Source organism: Synchiropus splendidus, chromosome 1 (assembly GCF_027744825.2).
Source record: "Synchiropus splendidus isolate RoL2022-P1 chromosome 1, RoL_Sspl_1.0, whole genome shotgun sequence".
In the NCBI taxonomy this organism is placed as follows: domain Eukaryota; kingdom Metazoa; phylum Chordata; class Actinopteri; order Syngnathiformes; family Callionymidae; genus Synchiropus; species Synchiropus splendidus.
Genome location: NC_071334.1, coordinates 69,102,989 through 69,124,025, shown reverse-complemented (window position 1 = coordinate 69,124,025; position 21,037 = coordinate 69,102,989). Strand labels below are relative to the sequence as shown.

The window sequence follows — 21,037 nt, the reverse complement described above, 5'->3', positions numbered from 1 at the left end:
ACAGCCAAACCAAGGTTAAAGGCGGAAAACAGGAAGTGAAGGATATGACATTAAAAGTGGTAATAAAGAGACGAAGAGGCCAGAATCATCATTTTGCTGATGACCTGCGGAGATACCTCCAGCTTCCCTGCGCTCTCATCCTCAAATAACTTCAACATCAGCTTCAAACGTGAGGAAACGTTCAGACAAACCGAAGATATGAAACAAAGATCCTGGATGACTTTGGTGAAGAGGCACCACATTTGGCCTGGAAAGTGAAACTTTAGGTTAAAATGAGACGGAAAATTGAAGCCAGCTGTGAACATCAGCACTTATGTCGCAGCTATCAAAGAGTAATGGTGACGGATCAGATAAAGGCATGAGGCATCACTGCAGCTGTTCTCCCTCACTGTCCGCTCCGTCTGCAGGAGTCTGTCCCAGCTGTCCGGGGCCAGAGGCAGGACACACTCACACCTACGGAACACGTTCGAGTCCTCAATTGAGCGCTGCATGTTTTCAGTCCATGGGAGGAGCCGAGGTGTCGGCTCAAGCTGGAATTGAACCAGTGACCCTGCAGTGAGGCGTAGCCCTGACCACCACTGTTGAAGAGTAAAAGTCTGCTTTGTAAAAGTCATAATTCACTAAAAACATAGTTACAGTTACTTTGATTTTTAGTTTCCTCCCTCCAGACCTCTAGAGGGCGCTGTTGCCAAAACATCCATGTTTAAGTAGAGTTTTGATGGATGAAAAAGGTTCATGTCAGTTACATATCACGTAGCTTATAACTTTATTTTATTCTGTATCATCTTTTTGCGTAAAACAGTGATTGTGAAAGGAAAGAAACAGTTCTGAACGAGATGAGCGAAGATGTTCAGCCGTCGCGGGGCAGCAGCTGACGTCAAGAGGTCCAGACCTCTGTCTCAGTACTGGGGGAGCGCCGGCACGCCACCACTTATGACCACCGGGGGGGTGAGCGAGCACAAGTGATGGCCGGACTTCACAGCGGAGGCTTCACCGGGACGTAGCTATGCTTCCCCTTCCTTCTAAAACGACTGGTCCACACCAGCAAGAGGCTGCTGCGCTCACTTCAAGTCATTCTCATGACCCGTCAGTCGGGATTATTCATTATGGCGACTGGGCCGCTGACGTCCTGCGGTTCCGTCTGAAGCCTCAGACAGAGAGAGAGCGGTCTGCAGGCCGCAGCGCTGACGCTGCCGACTGATCCGCTCACAGCTGGCAGCCGTGGCCACCCGAGCCGACGTACAGTAATTCAAAGCATGCCATCCCACCCTCCCCCCGCCCCACCAGCCGCCCACACACAACACCCGAGCCGCGCGCGCCCCTGCTAGCTCGACCTCCACGTGATGCAATTCTTCACAGTTCCACTGCAAGTTTGGGCTGAAGCTAATCCTGTAGAGAAGCGGCGCCGCGTCTGGAAAACTTGAGAGAAGGGAACCGTCTGATGTCGACTGCGTCCATGAGCTCTGAGCACAGCGTTGCTATGGGGAGGAGAAACTGAAGTTTAAAATCTTCTCCCTCCGATGAACGCTTTGGGAAAATCTCTGGCGGAACACAGGATGAGGATTACCTGGCGTGAGAAACGACACTCGAAGTCACGACACAAAAGAAGCACCAAAATAAATATCAGATGACATGATAGGATTATACTGATATTCTGTCCCAATTCAGGATTATTTTACCATGAAAGTAGAGAGGTCAAACACCAGTATCAACGCCCAGTGAGCACAGTGGGCACATAAAAAAGTATTACAATTAGAATGAATCGTGTGACTTTCAGATGATGGAATAAACATTATGTAAAATAAAAGTCCACCTGGGATTAAGAGGACAGAATTGGAACACGTTCAGTAATTTGGGATTCAAGAATGGATTTTTTTAGAAATTATGTACACGTGATAATAAAATGTTTTCATGAAATTTAAATTTATTAAGGGAAAATGCTAAAAAAAAATATATATATATATATACTGTATATATACTGTATATATATATACATATATTTAAATAAAGTTGACAGAATTATTTTTGTTAGCAAAATCAATAAATATTCACCAAGTACCCTGCAAAATTAAACTTAAATTTGCTTTTAAAAAATAAAACAAAATAATATTACAACAAATATTATATAACAAATGCAATATTTTATTTATTTTCTGAATGATAACCCACTATAATGTAAGTAAACTTCACAACAACCAGCCTTGAGCCACCACATTCCAAGAATTACCATTAGAAACAGAAAACTTATGCCGAGTGCTGACTGGGCCAGAGATTCCTCAGACATGAGTTTGCCTCTCCTCTCTCTTGCCACTGAACTTCAGCGTTTATCCAGCTAATCCTGACCATAATCTGGCTGCTGACGGAGGCGGCTCTTTTGTCACCAGCAGAGTCAGGTGACTCATCCGCCGCCTCTGGAGCGGATCCCAGGTGCCGGGCCCTCATGACATCATCGCCCAGGTCCCAACAAAGAGTTGCATTCCTGAGCCGGTCGTAATCCAGCGGGTTAATATTCAGCCCGACTCAGCCGGACCAGACCGGTTCAGACCGCCAACTCTAACACTTTGCTACTTCCTCGGTACACACACACACGCGTACCTCTATATTTCTATCTTTGTGAGGACCTCTCAATGTCATAACCCTTTCCCCAGCCTCTCACTCTAAACCCAACCATCCAATATACATGGCTCACCTGAAGCAGGACTCTGAACCAAACTGGAACCCAATTGTAATGACCCACAAATATAGCTATGCAAGATACACACACACACACTACGGAAAACATTTGTCTATAACATACACACTTGAATATAAATGTATACACAGTTACACAGACTGAACCGACAAAAAAACCAACACAAGTTGACAGAAGCACATCACACACACACACAGCATACTTTCAGGCAGGTGGTCATTATGTTGCGGCCCGACTAATACTGGCCTCCATCGGGTGAGTGCAATACCAGAACAGACGTCCAGAGGCAGGGTCTCCTCCCTGGCTTGAAAAGTCAGAGGTCATGGAGTGTGTGTGGTGTTGGTGGAACGCTGAAGAGGCTCTCGATGTTTGTGTCTTGTTCAGAGCACAACATCCGTCACGCAGGGGACTGAACTGGAGGTTGTTGAACGCTGTCGGCCTCCATCTCGTTCTCATCAAGTTTGTTTTCAGTCCAGTCTGCGCCAGCGTTTGTGCTCCAGGTCAGGTTCTGAAGCGCCACTCAGGCAGTGCACAAACTTCTTTTCTGTCCAGAAACAAGTTCTTCTCTGCTTTCTGCTTCCGTCTGTGGCGAGTACCGAGCTCTGCGTTCACCGCTCTGCATGGACTCTTTGTGTTGTGTTTCCATCTCCATCGTGGATTAGTTCACACGTGCTTCACATTCACTTCTTCTTATATGAGTACTCTTCATCCTCCTTTGTTCTCTTTGGTTCCTTGGCCTTCTTTCTCTCACATGTCGTGTTCTTCTGCATTTTTACTTTCCACCTTTCACCATTCTTTGTTGTTCTTCCCATGTTGCGCCGTCGTTCTCTCTCAATGCCCCCAGGTGCTTTCATTCGAGGTCTTGGCAGTTGCCTTCTCTTCGCGCCCTGCTGGCTTCTTTATTACTGCATGCCGTATGACATAGAAATGCTGAGTTACCTAATGTAACTGCAGTTCTATGAATACGTGCGATGCCCTCTAACTATCCGCCCAGCAGAGCCTTGTTCAATGGCTGCGTTCAAAGGCGAACAAGGGGTCTTATGGGGAGAGGTGGAGCCTTCCTGGGTGCGAGGCGGGGCCTCGGAGTGCAGTTAACCAATAGAGGGCGTCGCACGTATTCATAGAACTGAAGTCACATTAGGTAACTCTGCATGTCTTCTGCATTTGCGTTCTTTCTTTCTGCTGTTTGTGTTCCTTTGATCTCCATTAGCACCTTGTTCTCTTTTTGTTCGTTGACTGTAAACTCTGTGTTCCTGCCTTCGTGGTCGACAGGTTCTGGACTGAGTTCTGAGTATGCTTGTGTCGGAGGTAAGGCTCAACGTTACGTACACATCTAGACGGATCTTTCTGCCTTCCACTTTTGTGCAAGAGGGATACTTCGTCCACAGTCGCCATGTTGGCTTCGGTGTTGTCATAAACGTTTGACTCTGGGCTGCTCCTCCTGGTGGATAGATTGGTGAACAGCAACGTAAAGGACGCCTGGAAGCATGTGTTCAGTGACATACGTAAAGGGAGCATACATGGGCCTTTTGAGGGCTTTGCAGGTTCTCAATGAACTGGAGTTACGTCCATGTAACTACTCCGTTTCCTATCTCTATCAATTGTGTTCTTTGTGGTCATAATTATAACAATTATTATATAGCACTGTTTGCTTTCTATCTGGCGCTCAGCCCTTCTGTTTTTCTGCACCTTCTCCAACACTTGTGTCGCCGTTCTCTTGCACAACGGGTTGCCTTCCCGTTCCTCCGATTCTCAATATGGCCGCTCGCGCTGATCCTTCCGGTCTCCACCGTGTGTTTTCCTACGACTTGTGTTTAAGGCCCGACAGCTATCGGGGCTCCGGGTGGAGGCTAGCTGGGGTGAAGAGGCGGCTCTCTCCTCACTCTGAACCCAGAGAAGGCCCTTGCTTGTATGAAGGTAAGACGACTGGGAGTCTTGAGGCTGGACAGAAGAGCAGCGGCGTCATTATCTATTTCTGTCCCGCGCAGCCTTCCTCAGTGAAACAATACCCCGCAGGCGTCACAAGATAAGTGACAGGAAGTTTCTCTTCCCTTTATTTTGCTGCTTTTTCCTCCCTGTGTCATCCCAGCCAGTGTCCGCCGTCATCCCCCGCCGCCCACCGCCGGCTCCTGCGGTGACTGGTCGGAGGCAGATGACCGTGCTCGACGTCGGCCGGCGGCGCTTGTGCGACTTGACGATGTTCAGGATGAGACTGCAAATAGCTCAATCACACACTTCCTGTTTTCCAGCACGTAGTCCGTGACCTCAGAAGGAGCCACAGGATGTTCTGCAAGTGGACGACACACACGCAGATTTCCTCGACAGATGAGTGGAGATGGGAGGCATCTGTTGGGTTGTTTGTGATCGGCCGCTTCCAACCTTAGCTTGATTCATGTGATCGCTCGGCTAGCGCAAACAATCGCTTTGATTTATCTGTCCCGCTTCCGCTGTTTTTTTCCTCTGGGCCGGCTCCAGCTTAGCGGCATAAACAATGATGGAAGACATTCGCCGGGTGCCGAAACATTATGACCGCCTCTGACATTGTGTAACTCCACCTCTGTACTTTCTCTCCGCTCATCCTTTTATATCTGATCAAAGGCTTTTACATTGTTTTCCTGTAACGTCCAAGTCAAGTCAAACGTGCAACCTTGAAGATCAAATCATTATGACCACCTGTCTGAGGCTGACTGCTCTACAGTGATTCCACTTTCAGTCTTTAACATTTGAAATTAAAAGCTATTTATTTTACTATTCATCTTCAGAAGCATGTTTGAGGTCAGGTCATGGGGGCAGCAGCTGGAGCAAAGAGACCCAGGCTTCCCCCTCCCCAGGAACCAGACTGTACCAGAGACATTGTCTGTTCAACGTGTCCCTGGTTTGCCCAGGACCTCCTCCCAGTTTGACATGCCTGGGGTGCATCATCAGAGACCCGCCCCAACTGTCCTCTCTTGGAGGAGCATAGGCTCTACTCTGAGTCCCGTCTGGATGACTGAGCTTCTCTCTCTGAGTCAGTCCAGTTTTTCAGGTCAAAGATGGTGACTAGTCAGTGGAGAGCTTTGTCTTCTGGCTCAGCTCACTGAAGCTTTATCTGTCCATGCCTCCCTCGCTCATGAATAACACTCCTCCTCCGGGGGAAGGTCACTTCTCTAACCAGGACTTGGTGCCTCAAAATGTTCAGTCTGCCACTGCATTACAACCACCTGGCCCAAGTTAACCTACGGCACTGAAATGCTCTTTAAACATTCCGTAGTTATTTTGTCATTACAGGGAGCCTAATGTGCTTTGTTCAATAGTGAAGTTTCCCATATTAACAGAGTAGCTCTGCCTCAAAATAAAAAAGATGTTATTGTTGGTATCGTCAGTGTTATATCAAGTTTAAGTTTAGAAAATGTCCACCTTTGTTTTCAAACAGCTGATGTACCACGCACATCTCTTCGTTCTGGTTTGTCAGTCACTGAAGCCTTTAACGCTGGTTTGTCATGTATAATTTATAATTATTTCAATACATTCTTTGCAAAACGGGAGCAAAAAACACATATATTTCCGTCCAATTTTGAACACCAAAATAAATATTGGTTTTGTTTAAATTGAAGGAAAGTTTAAAAGGAGAATATTAGCTTATTGATGCACAGCTTCTCGCGTGGGAAATGACTGTTCATCATCTGTGAAAACAGAAGTGCCAGGTTTCCTCACTGCTGATTTGTGTTACAGTAAGAATGAAGGAACTGGCGGAGCGATACAGTAAAGCAGCAGCCCTGGCCTCCTCGTCTGACCGCGTGGTTGTCGGTTTCACAACGGTCTGACACTGGCTGAGGAGAAGTGAGACCGCGTGTTTGCCCCGCTCCTCCTCAGTCTGTTTACCCAGTTAATGACCCTGCCTTGTCCCCGCCGGACCCACAATTACAAGCACTTTAGATTAGATTCCGTCGGCAGGAACCAAATTGGGGTGGACGTCTGTGCGAGCGATTGAGCCCATGATACCAGCTTCTGTTTCCTTTGCCAGGGTGGACGTCGGAGCGCTTACTGATTCACTGAAACGTAATTACCGATCAGTTACACATTAGACCTGGTTTATGAGGCGGTGAAACTCACTTAGGGGTTTAACTTGGACACACTTGGTGTTTAACTGCTCGCATCTTCTCATCTCCACGTTGACTGGTTAAAGCCTGAACGAGGTTGAAGATATTAACACGGAAAAGAGGTTTTCATTGGTGAAACTAACCGTCTTTTAGGCCAAGAAACTCTCGCAACTCCTGTTTACGTACAGTGCATGGACTATCTTCTCAGGCACCAGAGTTTGGGTGCCATGCTGCCCTTATGTGGCCACTCTGGTTTCCTTCCTCAGAGGTGAATTGAAGACTCTCGAACTGCTCGGAGGTGTGAGCTTGAGTGAAAGGGGTTTTCTGTTTGTGTGAAGGAGGACAGGTCTCTCACTTCTCACCCCAAGAGACTAGAACAGGCTGTGACCCGCGGCGACCCCACAGACTAACTATTAATTATCACATTTTAATTGAGCTTTTTTTACGACTATTTTACTACATTCAAGCAACCTAACTCAAAATGAGCGCTAACATATCATAATATTAATAATGTTAATAATAATAATGTCGATATGAGAATAATAAAAAACGAAAAAAATCAGACTCCCACCCCTCAGTTCCAGACAATAATAGTGGCTAAATACATGAAAAAAATAAATTATAAAATGAATGTTTTGCTCCTTATTTTAACATTATGACTCATTTTAGTGTTTATTACAGTTTTGCAAATAGTTTTACTGTTTCACTTTTTTTGAGTCTTGTAACTCTGAAAATAATTATTTCCAAATAGTAATTAATCCAAGTGGCGAGAGGATTTTTGCAAAACAAAATGTATTTAAAAAAAAAGTACAGACAGGCATAGATAGATAAGTAGATAGATAGACAGACAGATAGATAGAGTGAGATAGATAGACAGACAGACAGGCAGACATACCGACAGACAGACAGACAGACAGATAGACAGATAGATAGAGTGAGATAGATAGACAGACAGACAGAGAGAGAGATAGACAGATAGATAGATAAACAGACAGACAGACAGATAGACAGACAGACAGAGAGATAGACAGATAGATAGATAAACAGACAGACAGACAGATAGATAGACAGATAGAGTGAGATAGATAGACAGACATACAGACAGACAGACCGATAGATAGATAAACAGACAGACAGACAGATAGATAACAGACAGGACAGACAGACAGACGGATAGATAGACAGATAGACAGATAGACAGATAGATAGATAGACGGATAGATAGATAGATATATAGATAGACGGATAGATAGATAGATAGATAGATAGATAGATAGATAGATAGATAGATAGATAGATAGACAGACAGACAGATAGATAACAGACAGGACAGACAGACAGACGGATAGATAGACAGGCAGACAGACAGACAGACAGACGGATAGATAGACAGGCAGACAGACAGACAGATAGATAGATAGCAGACAGACAGATAGCAGACAGACAGACAGACAGACAGACAGACAGACAGACAGACAGACAGATAGATAGATAGATAGATAGATAACAGACAGACAGGCAGACAGACAGATAGACAGACAGACAGACAGATAAATAGATAGATAGATAGATAGATAGACAGACAGACAGACAGATAGATAGATAGATAGATAGACAGACAGACAGACAGATAGATGACCAGATGCAATATTTCAGTTTAAATCTCATTTGAAACAGAATTATCCTCCATCTCGCTGAAATGAGGAGTGAAATTCCGTGTCCGTGCATTACTCGCATGAGAGGGAAGTGTTCGAGTCTTGACTCTAGTTTTATACTCTCAAGTCTCCAGTATAAATAGACCTCAACAGCTCGACAATTGACATGAGAACTGCGGACACGTGAAGGGTTAAGAGCCAGATCGCTCGGGACGCCTTCTGATTGGCTGCCTGCCGCGTGACGCCATGTGTGACTCGGCTCGGTATGGAAAAAAAAATCTGGCTCTCTCCAGTCGCTCCGAGTCCCTGCCGTCTGCCGGACGTTCCGAGCGTCGTCGGTGAGCAGCGACCGAAACACATGAGCCGGACTGAAAGACTCCGTCCCTCCCTGCTGAGTTCGTCTCTGTCCGTGGTGATTTACCTGCGAGTCCGCCGCGCTCTCGTGACCAAGTGCCCAAGATGAGGTCCGATCCGGAGGTCGGGAAACTCTCAGTAAGTACATCACGGCCGACCTGTTGACGCGCGTGTTTTCGCAGCGCTCACGCGGCTGACTTGAGCCGGGAAGAAAGTGTGAAGTCGCGCGCTGAAGGAGGCAGCAGCGATGAAGTCACGCCAAACAGACAGCCGCTCACCGGACGCGTCCCTTCCTCCGTCGGAGGCCCGCGGGGACGCGACAGCCGCGTCGTTGTCCCCAAGCGTCTGCGTTTAACTCAGGGAGCCGCGTCGTCGTCGGTCGTTTAGGATATTGACAGGCGAGTGTCGGCCCCCCCCTCCCGCGCCCCCCATCCCACCATCTGTGTTGGACATCATGTGGCCACTTTGTTCCTGTCACGGCTCGAGCTACTGCTCCGTCCCGCCGAGCCAAAACTTTCACTGGGCTGCCAGTGGACTTTCCATGCTCCGCTCTCACAGAGACGCCTTTTCATCCCTCGGCTGTTGATTTTTCCAGCTGCCACCCCTGACCGGGATGATCACTGTAAACGGTTTCATGCAGCGCCCCTGGAACACTGGAGCTGACACTTTCTTTCCAGCCCAGACAGCTGTAATTACTGTACACCAGGTTGTGTTATTACATTAGCCATCGACAAGGATGTTTTTCTCTGCGACCCGCACCATGATGCTGTGCAGTTAGTCGTCCCTCCTGCTCCTAAAGCACTGTGTCGATCGCAGTCCCGGCCCTCCCATTAGGCGAACCGTGCGGAGTCCCGGCCCTCCCATTAGGCGAACCATGCGGAGTCCCGGCCCTCCCATTAGGTGAACCGTGCGGAGTCCCGGCCCTCCCATTAGGCGAACCATGCGGAGTCCCGGCCCTCCATATTAGGCGAACCATGCGGAGTCCCGGCCCTCCCATTAGGCGAACCATGCGGCAGCATAGGCTCCGGTTTACTCCAGAGAAGGGAACAGAATGCTGCCATCTGACAGAAGTCACGGATGAGCGGCTTTAGTTCCGCAGTCATTTACTTCTGATGTCTCTTACCAGAGTTTTACAGATAAAATAATCATGTCGACTTTTATGACGCATTATGTGCGTCACTACTTTGTTTCAAAACGCAAGATCACGTGCATTTCTTCTTTAAAAATGTGATCATTGGTGGTTTGTTTTCTGTTTCGCAACAAACCAGGGTCACTTTAGGGTCTCAAGTGTGCGACTTGAAGTGTGAAAAGTTCCAAGATGTCTCCAGTAAACACGTGTTTGTGGAGTTGTATTTTTACGATATGGTTTTGCAAGTTGATGGACGTCTTCAGTGGCGTACGAATGAGAATGTTGGTGGCTACGACGAGCCTAGGCTCAACTGAGTTGCGTCCACTCGATTGAGTTATTTGACTGTAATATTCCATGAAAACCTTTCAATAACTGGTGAAGGGTCAAATAAGGTTTCTACTCGAGTGTCGGTATCTGATGCTGTGTATGAAACGTCGTCGCTGCTCTACGTCTGTAAATGTTGATCTGAAGTCCGTGGCTTCACCATCCGACTTCTGTTGGTGCTTGATAAGGACTTTGGGCAAATCCAAGCTGCTGACGTTGTTGTTTAGTTGCTTGTCTTCAATCCCTCCATGTTCCGTCACTGCAATCGCATTCACGTCTCCGGGTGGCAAAGTCAATGTTTATCTCTTCTGTAAACCGCAGTGCATTCTGGAAACTTTGCCAGCAGCCCTTGTTGCCGAGGGAGGACGAGGAAACTTGGCCCCCCCATCCTGTTCACCCCCTTTCTAATCCCCACGACCCCCCTCCCCTCCTCCCCACACACACACACCCTTTTGGAATTGTGTACGTGCCTGGCTGTCCAGTAAACTTCCTGTCTACTGTACACAGATCTGCTGATATTAGTGGCATCAGTTTACTTGGGAGAATTGTTGTGCCCCTTTCTAATATACACAAGATTTGTATCGCTTGTTGCTTGTGTCTGGGTGTGGGTTCACACAGGAAATGGCCCCGTCCGTCTCTGCGGACGACACTGAGGAAAAAAAAAAAGGACAGGATGGACATTTTGGGACCCGACTGGGCCGGTCTTTGTCACATGGGACGGTGGCTGTGGCAGGGTGTCAGCTGCTGCTCTCTCTTGAAGGACTGGACGTTTTGGCTATCATCGTCTAGAATGGTTGAAGTTTCATGACTCTCCAGCAGAGTCATTGCAAACACAGCTCTGAAGCCGTTCGAACCGTTCGAAAAGGAGAAAATATGTTCGACTAGTCTTTTCCTCGGCTGGATGTTTAGACTCCACCATGTTTCCCTGATAGCTAAAATACAAGCAGCATCTCATTTTTCATGCAGTGTGGGAACCAGGATGGAGAACTTCTTCAAACAAAAAAGTGAAGCACTTGAAAGGCAAAAAAATAAAAGAAAAATAAGAAGAAGAATTAGAGAATTTGTGATTAATTAATCTCAATGAGTCGCAGTTTAATGTTATAAGAAGCCACATTGTTCAATTTGAATGAATTTGGTATATTACTGAATCAAATGATGGAGCCATACATACATTTAAACAACTAAATATTGCTTATTATTATTATTATTATGTTTATTATTTATTGTATATTATGTATTATTATTATTGTTTATATTGTTTGCATCATTTGACAATAGCACCATAAATCACGATGGTGGCTATATTCAAGTTTTTATATCACCTTATTTAAACTAAAGCTCTTTTAATGTCTTGAAAATATTTGTCTTAAAATGAAACTTTCCCCCCATAAGTCCAAGTAACGTATTCTCAGCAGACTCCTCCATGTTTGTTGTTGTTGTTCTCATCCTAGCTATATATATATATATATATATATATATATATATATATATATATATACCAGTAACTTCGTGACTATGTGTAAAATAACAAGACAAACTAGACCAACAACTGAGGTATTCCAAGTTATTTTCGACATAATAAATCATGGATGCACATCAAATGTATATCCATCCACTTTCCGCGGCGCTTGTCTCCAAAATCGAACGCGCTCTCATTCACCCGAGTGATGCCGTGGCACGTGGGCATCCTCTTATGTCCTTCTGTCTTCTCCACCCACCCACTCGACTCACAAGCCTTCACAACTGTCAGTACCGTCTTTAGGAGGAGGAGAAGTTCTTCCCTTAGTCTCACCTGGATGACCAAGCTTCCCTTGGGAAGACAGAGAAGAGTAGAAATCCACCGGTCAGTTCCCTCACTCGTGAGCCAGAGCCTGAGATACTTTACTGTTAAGTAGTAGTAAAAGTTCCTGAGGGCCATGATTTCATTGACAGCTCGTGTCAGCTCTGCTTCACGACAGCGATAAAAACAGCGGCATGATGTAATGCGCTGTAATGCCGCGCGACGTCAGGTGCGGAACCTTTGTCCGAGATCGATCCTTCCAGATCCTTCCTGTTTGTTGTTTGGGTTGCTACGGCGATCGGCTCTGCCCTACAATTATAAACATGCTGACTCACCCGGGCTGCGCCACCTGTTCAGGTGCTTCCATATCGCATACCAGCGGAGTGCAGTCAGCGCTGCGCTGGGAGATTAATGGAGCTGATAATCTGGGTGTCAAACATCACCAGATCAGAGGAGCAGACTCCCCTCAACCCTCTGGCCTGTCAATCAGTAATCCAGAGACATCCGAGGACAATGGAGCGCCGCAGTCCGCTCTGCCCCGGATATCCATCATCTCCGAAGTGTTTAGAGTTCACGCTCAGCTCCAGAATGCCGAGCGTAAACATCTCTGCGGAGAATGTTTGTGCTCGCTCGTGCGGAGACCTGATAAAGACTTGTGAGAAATGTGATTATTAAAAATGGCCGAGGAGGGGGGGCTGTTTTCCAGACCCATCGTGAACAGTCCCGCTGAACAATGGACAAACTGACCGCAGCGTGCCCTCGAACGCTCCTTTCGGTTGAGTTATGTTTGCGAATCCAGGTGTAGCTGGTGATGAAGTAATAAAGTCTGGTGTGACTAACCTGGGCCGCCCCATGAATCACCTGCCCGACAGAGAGCCCAAGAAGAAGACAGCAAAGGAGGGGCGTTGTTGTGCCGCCACTTGTGTTTTGAAAGTCTCTGTCTCCCACAATTGAACCCAGCAGAAGTAGTTACCAAATAATTATAGTGTAATGAGTGATCATACTGAGTACTGAGGAGAGAAGGTGGAGGTGAAATGGTGAAGTGGAGAGAAGGTGTCATGGGAAGTAAAAATATGTCACAAAAATAGCTTCTGTGAGAAAGTGTGAAAATGTGAAAAGGCGACAAGTGAGGTCAGGATGGTCTTTCTTTTAAAGAAAAAAGGAAGAATGGATGTAAAAAGTCAGTCAACACGCAGTGGGGCTCCACTTGCAAGAAAGGTAGAGCACAAAAAAGTTTGCCTGCGTAAAAATGTCAATAAATGGATTCAATATATTCTGACTACAAAGTCAATAGTGATGACTATGAAAGTTGAACATTTTGGAAGAAAATTGGCTGCCGACAAACATGAGATTCCAGATTTTTTCAACAGTCAAAAACTCACTGTGTCAAGAAGGAAGCGGTTTATATGTTTGTCAAGAAGAAAAAACGTTTATGTCAAGCACTGATGACAGTTGGAAAGACGATTAAAAAAATCTCCATTTAGGCCATTAAAACGTTGTCAAAATTAATACAATTATAATTAAAAAATAGTATACACGTTTAATAATGTAATAATAAAAAAAGAGTTTAAATGTATTAATTATTTCATCATTATTATAATTATTAATAATAGTATTAATAATAACATGCTGTATAAGTCAACAATGTTATCAGTGAGAAAATGTCAGCAGAAAAGTTTGGAAAAATAAGAAAAAATTATATGATTTTTTTTTTTTTTTTTTAAGAAATTGACATCAATAATTAATAATATGAATACTGACAGGGGAACAGTGAATGAGAAACTGGAAAACAGTGAAGCATGAAAAATGACCCCAAGAAAATAGAATGGACTTAAAATAAATAAATATTCATATGATTGTATCAATTATTATATACAATAGACAGGAACTATTAAGTGAAAAAAACATAAAAAGTAAGAGGTTTGACTGGTGGCAAAAAATAAAATAAAATTTAAATACATACCTGTCACAAAAAGTTGAGTATGGAAGAGGACTGGGGCCAGTGAAGACAAAAAAAGTGAAGTAGAAAATCAACGATGATGTGACACCAAAAAAAAGACATTTAATTCTATGACAAAGGAAAATACGATTTATGCCACAAAACAGTGGACTGAAAAATAGAAAAGTGGCCTTAAAAAAAGTTCAATCAAAAAGTGATGTGTGTAAAAATGAAAGTCGTAAACTTTAACACCGTGGAAACTTGAGTTTGGTTTAGCTGTGTTAATGGTCCTGGCGCAGCGGTGGTCTTTTGTTTTGCCCTGGACACGTCTGAGTCGGTGGTGTGGGGAAAAGTCTTGACAGAATGTGAACCAGTTGGAGGCACAAACAGAGCCTCGCAGTAATGGGTCGGACGGACGGACGTGTCAGGGGGTCATGTGGTGAAGGAATTTGTTGAGCCGAGACCAAAGCTCCTACATATCAAGTCAGGAGTGCACTGACCTTCCAGAGCTTCACCTTAAAGCATCCCCAGAGACCAGCCGTAGCTGCGAGGGGAAACATCACAATTTCACCCCTGCTCTTTGATGGAGGAGCCTCTGTGGAGCTCCGCCTGGGGTCTCAGGGCGCTCAATGGCTGCCTGTGTCCCTCAAGCTTCTGCTCCAGTTCAACAGGCATGCAGCTATCTGGAGGAGCTCCTACGCTCCCCAATATCCCGACGCTGTCTTGTGAGGACGAGCGGCCCCACGGATTCTGATCTTCCTCCTCTTTGTTTTCATGATGATTAATCAGGAGTACACGGCCGCCACGTGCTCCGCAGTCATCTGATGGTTCTGATCACATGAGAAGATTTTCCTGTCCTCTGTGTGGAATTAACACGGCGAGTGTGTCGCCCCCCCACACCAGGACTCTGAGGGAAAGCAGCTCTTTTATGAGGACATGCCACCAGCAGATGCTATAGCTCCACGTCAGAGCGGCGGTGTTTCTCATCCTGGACCGCGACCAAAGGAAAACACTGAGCTTTGTGAGGAATGATTCTGAAGCCTTCATGGTTTCACAAGGCGGGCTGTGAAGGCGGGTTTGTCTAGAGAGGGTGATGGCATTAGGGGGAAGGGTTTGGGTTCCAGACCCGTCCAGGAGATGGCGAAGTGCCGATCGCAACTACTAACGCAAGCTCAGCGAGTTCTGTGAGGCAACCGAGGCTGCCGTTTCGTCCAGTCACCACAACTTTCCCGACAATTCCAGCCAGTCACTTTTGTCTCCTTTACCCCTCTACGCAGCATCATATTATCAGTCATGTGTGACACCAAATGCTCACATTTACCCTCAAGTATTGCCGCCAAAGCTCGCGATTCGGACGGTTCTGAATCCATTCACAAATGTCCAAATTCCCATGATTGAAATGTCGAAAAGACGGAATCAAAAGCGGAGCTCACTAGTGCAGCGCGCCGTCACCCGAACACTATACGGGGCGGACGTAAACAAACATGGCTGACCGTGAGATCCATCTGTCTCCAGGCTGTTTCTGACACTCCACATCCCGACACCGTGGAACATATCAGCAGCTACTGTTTGAATGAGCCGCTGAACAACTTACCTCTTGGACTCCGCCCATCTAAAACATCAAAGAACTCACATATCTGGGGTCCAGCCGGAGGTGTAGCGTGAACCCCCACAATAGTTAACAGCAGCTCAAGTAAACACTTAAATGTAACTTGTAATAATAAACTGGGATCAAAGGAAGGGAAAGAACACAAACAGAAGAAATGGATTTACTGCCAGTAATGACTGTACATGACATTTTTAAGACTCAGAACACTAAAACCAATGGGCTCTTCTGAAGAGTGAGCACGCTGCTTTGGCTCAGCCATTTCTCACACGGACACAGCTGTGCCCTTCCTTTCTCAAAAAAGTCGAATTTCATTTCCTTTGTATTCAAAGAATGCAAACAGAAACCCCTCCCTCTCTGCCGGAAAATTTGGGTCTGATTGTTGGGATCAAGAACAGAGTGTTACGACGGCAAAGTCGATTGTCTTGCTTGTTTTTTTTCTATCTATTCCGGGCCTGCCGTGGAACAAGCTCGTAAATATAGCCGATTATCATCGCAGCGCTCTGAAGCCTTCACAGCCGGGCAGAGCAACACTGAGCGTGGACCAGAGTGAGGCCATGTTTGTAGTTTTCTTACAGCGCACACACACACAGGAGCGTCAGAACCAACTGAGACTCTCAGCAAAAGTTCTGTCACTGGACCCTGGTGGCGACAATGTCAACAAACACCTCACTGCGGAAACAAATGCAGAGGTGCAAGCTTTATTGCACCTCCAAAGCAACAGAGCTGCAGTATTACTCAGACCATGTGGGAGTAATAGTACAGGACACTCAAACGTCGATAGTCTTGCACTTTTGCACTCTTTCACAAGTCCTTAAAATACACCAGTAATGTGAGTATCAAGTACTACTTCTGCCACCACTACTGCAGCTTCTGTTGCTGCTACTTTCTGTACCACATCACATGTACAGCATGTTACCATGCTTGATGCTTCCTACTACTACTTTAATCTCAGTACATCCCAATTACTGCACAAGTACATACAAATACCACTACCATATATAAATAAGCTTGAAGCAACTACTAGCACAGTTTCTCCTGATAGACTATGAACGCTAACCCTCGGTGGACGGCACCACAAATACGCTCTCACCCACTAGTGCTGTGTCTGAGCAAGAGGTTTGTGAGAATGAAACCTCAGTTCCTACGTGTTATAGCTGCATGAGACAAGTCTTGAGGAGGAACTTTCTTGACCCGGCCGTCACCTGGACTGAGATGTTACAATACAAGCGCGGCGTCTAGAGCAAATGTTGGAGCTGCCAAGGGATTTGTGTTTACAGAGAGGTGAATTCCTGCTGCTGACGGCCACTTAGGTCCCGTGGAGCCGCCGCGCCAGACGAATATCCCACATTTTTCCACTCTGATGTGTTTACACAGAGCTGTATAAAGTACAAAGAGCAGCGCTGGATTCTGTGTCGTGAGTCACGGCCAAGATGTCGCGTCCCACGTGCTGCTCAAACACAAGGAGTCGACGCAGTGCGAAGGCGAGATGGAACAGTGAGCCATTTTACTGCTCTGAAGAGAAGTGGGATCATTGGATTTCATTTTTATCGCGACGAGGAACACGCACTTCTTATTAAAGGTGTAAGCATAAGTTAGTCAAGGCAGAGCTGGAGGTAGCAGAGATGAAGATGCTGAGCTTCTCTCTGGGATGATGATAGGATCAGAGGGACAGCACATGTGCTCAGGTGTTTAGGAGACCAAGTCAGAGAGGCTGGATGGAGATGGTTTGGACATGGACAGAGGAGAGAGAGAGCCAGTACATTGGTAGATGAAGATGTTGAGGTTGGAACTGCCAGGCAGAAGGTGGAGAGGAAGGCCACAGAGGAGACTGATGGAGGTGGTGAAGGAGGACATGAGGTTTGTAGGTTTGAGAGCAGAGGAAGCAGAGGACAGGGTGAGACATGGAGGGAGATGATCCGCTGTGGCCACCTCTGAAGGGAGAAGCCCACAGAGAAAGAAGAAGAAGATAAATTGGTCAAAAGCTATCTTTAATGGCAGCGCTCTAGAGTTCAATGATAAATCCCTAAACAAATGACGGTCTGTTGTGGTGAAGACAGAGCTGAGCCAAAAGACATTTCTCCCCTCAACTGTGGTCACCAGAGTTCTAGTACTTATCCCTAGTGAGGCGTCCAACAGAGCCACAACGGGCTGAAGCAACTTTTGGGGAGACTGCTGCCCCCTCTGACTCTGAGCCCGAGTCTCTCAATCATAGATGCTTTGAAAAATGAAAAATAATAACGCTGATTGAAGGAAAAATGTCAAATATTTGGACAGAAACGAGCCTGCTGCCATCAGAAAAGTCTCCGATGACAGAAATGGCAACCCCTTAGAAAAGGTTCTCTGAGTGGCGTTTTGTTGTAAACTCTGAGGCGTCTGTCAAGTGCTCGACGTCTTCAGAAGAACGATTCGCTCACTGACGACGGAACATTAAGAGCAACATGTGGCCTCAGGCTGCACCTGTTCTCCGCTCTTGAACTTTCTGCGGCCTTCGCTCCTTCACACATCAAAACAATGCGCCCATTTGTGTCAGTCAGTCTGCCACCTCGCCAGGAAATTCATGCGCGCTGTCGTCATCGCTGAGCCTCTTGCTCCGGAGAGGCGGCCTTCTGATGCGGCGGCGGCGGCGTGTACCTCGCCGGGGAAGCCGAGAATGTGTTGCTGCTGAAGCTTTCCTGAGTTATAAATATCCAGCGGGCGGATGTGCCGCGGGTCCGACGGCTGCGGCGGCTGCTCCCAGGCAGCCGGCTGCGAGGGGAACAGTTGTGAACTCTGCATGAAGCCTCGGTATTGTCTCCAGCTTCCTGCCCTCCCTGAGAGGAGGGGGCCCGTGTTTTTCACACGCTCCCACTCTCAGCACTCTTGTTTTTCCATTTCTCCTGACGTCCACCTCACGAGGGTCTGTGCTCGCATGAAAGCTGCGTCTTCACCAGCAGCTTAGTTCCTGTCCCGGGGTCAGGGTGTCACACGTTCCAACAGGGAGGAGGCTCGAGTTGATGCTCTGACGAATGTAAAAGAGAAGCAAATACTTCACAACATAAACAAAACATGATGGCAAACAAGCTTAAGCAGAAATGATAAAAAATATGAAAAAAACAACAAAGAATTATGTCGATAAAAATTTTCAAAATGTATTTCTAAAATATATTTTAATACATTTTAAAATTGTTAAGCAGTGATTACAAGTCTCACAAAAATATGTAATCATGCATTATATGACAAACTATGTTATCAAAGGGAAAGGAATGGAATGTGTCTTCAAATCTTTCAATAATTGCTGTCATTTGATAAAAAAAAGGCATTAAATAAACTAAAAAAACTAAATAACACTTTTTTAAATAATGAAAACAAGCAAAAAATAGCACATATAAAAGGCCATATATATTTTCAAAATACAAAAAACTAACTATTTGAGTTATTCCTGAGTTTGGAATTTATAAATTAGTGAAATTAACTCAGAGATGAACGTCTCATCGAATATAAAAAACCTTTTGTAAATAAATTAAATGCTAATAGGAAGCTCAGCGAAAAGACAGGTGATGAAGGGAATGCAGTGAATCCAAATATAATTATTTAAAAAAAATATGTTGGACAAGAATACGAAAAGAAATGTGCAATTGTTGCAGGTTGTGTGTTTAAATAATAGATATATTTTAAAAATCGAGTTTATCTGTTGATACAGTGACTATAAGATATGTAAGGTATGAGAACAAGAAAAATATATATAAATAGTCAAAGTATTTTTATTGCAAAGATACAACCCACCCCAAAAATAAACAGAGAAAGTGCCATCAACAGTTGTACTAAAATGCTTCATTTTAGTAAAATGTTTTGAAAAATAGCGTCAAGTTCAGACAAGGGAAATATTGTCGACGTCGTTGTGCAACTCACTGCTTTTCACTTTAAACTTCAATTAGTGTGAACTTGGCAGCTGGAAGTAGGAGACGCTCTTCTGGCTGTGGTGGGAGGAAGCGGCGTGTGATAAAGACCCGACTGTTCCAGGGTGGCAGGAGAAGATGCCGGTAAACATTCTGCCGTCAGTCGTCTTCTCCCAAAAATCCGTGACAAAATGTGATCCCTGAGTGCCGCAGTCGGTCATGTGAGTGAGTTCTTCTTGCTAAAACGGCCTCAGCGTGACACAGAAATAAAATCTGCTGGTTCGTCGCAGACGACCTTCCAGCTGCAGACTATGAATCTTCTGGTCAGCCGCCGCTCCATCTGCTATCTGTGCTGCTGAAGGTTGCACAGCCACTCTGATCGGGTTAGTGGAGAAGTGGTGACTTCAGGTCCTCTAATTGATTTTGTACAGATATAAAAACTCCACAGTCATGTGGTGTTTGCATGAACATACCAAATAGTTAAAAACAAGTTCGCTAATAAAATGAGCGACAATTAGAGTTGAAAGAGAACTAAAAAAGCCCTGTTTATCCTGTTGTGTAGCATCTTCTCTAAAGCTATTGTGACAGAAACTAGTGATGGGTCCAGCAACACCGATGCTCACGGAGCGATCCCTGCGTCGGTGCGCGTACCGCTTTAAGACAATCACGTGACTGTGTCGACTCGGCAAAAACGCGCCGAACTGTGTTTATAAGGAAGCGCGCGCGTCTGTCAACAGGAAGCAACTGCTGAAACAATCTGATCTCACGGTTCCTGGTGACTGTCTCTGTGGATCTAGGCGGCAGCTCCAAGGGAAACGCTAGTTGTCTGCCATGTGGGACCATGTATGGCATTTATTTCAATCTTCACCTTGTCTTAGATTTTCAACCTGTCTTGTTCCTTTCTAATTCAAATAAATTTCATGGTATGCTTTAATTTAGAAAATGTAAAAACATTGGAGAAATGTATTTTTCTGATAAAATAAATTGTAAAAACAAGTGGTGGTACTTTAACCAGTTAATTACGATTAATTAATTACAATATTATTAAGATGAATCAATTACAAAAAATAAAAGATAAATATTTTACTTTAATGGAACAGTGTGCTCTCCAGACAACGGGAACCTTTGTCAGTGCAGGAGTTCCTGCTCCACTGATGCCACTGATGCAGCAGACACGTGGCAGCTAGGATGAGAACAACAACAACAAACATGGAGGAATCCTCCCTGAACCAAAGCAAACTAAAGCATCTGTTTGCTTTGGTTCAGGGAGGGTTTTCACTACACAATGTCCAGGGTTTCCACCACTCTGAATGGACTTGAAAGTCTTATAACATTGAAATTCTGATAGAAATATTTCCAAGACATTAAAAGAGCTTCAGTTTCAATAAGGTGAGATAAAAACTTGAATGTAGCCACCATGGTGATTTATTGTGCTGTTGTCAAACTGATGCAAAACAAACAATATTTTGTTGTTTAAATGTATGGATGGATCCATCATTTGATTCAGTCATATACCAAATTCATTCAAATTGAAAATCTTGTGGCAAAAATAAAGGGGAACCAAAGCAAGACACCAGGTGCTATCAATGACGGAGAAAGAT

At 45.3% G+C, this 21,037-nt stretch overlaps 1 protein-coding gene across 2 annotated transcripts in view; it reads left to right on the top strand.

The window, feature by feature from the left end:
* Positions 1 to 8,705: 8,705 nt before the first annotated feature.
* Positions 8,706 to 21,037, top strand: part of tnfrsfa (tumor necrosis factor receptor superfamily, member a) — a 30,146-nt gene continuing 17,814 nt past the window's right edge. For both annotated transcript variants that reach the window (XM_053862210.1, XM_053862218.1), the window contains exon 1: positions 8,706 to 8,918. In XM_053862210.1, coding sequence (XP_053718185.1) covers positions 8,886 to 8,918 — 33 coding nt within the window. In that variant the 5' untranslated portion in view covers positions 8,706 to 8,885. The remainder of the gene's footprint in view (positions 8,919 to 21,037) is intronic.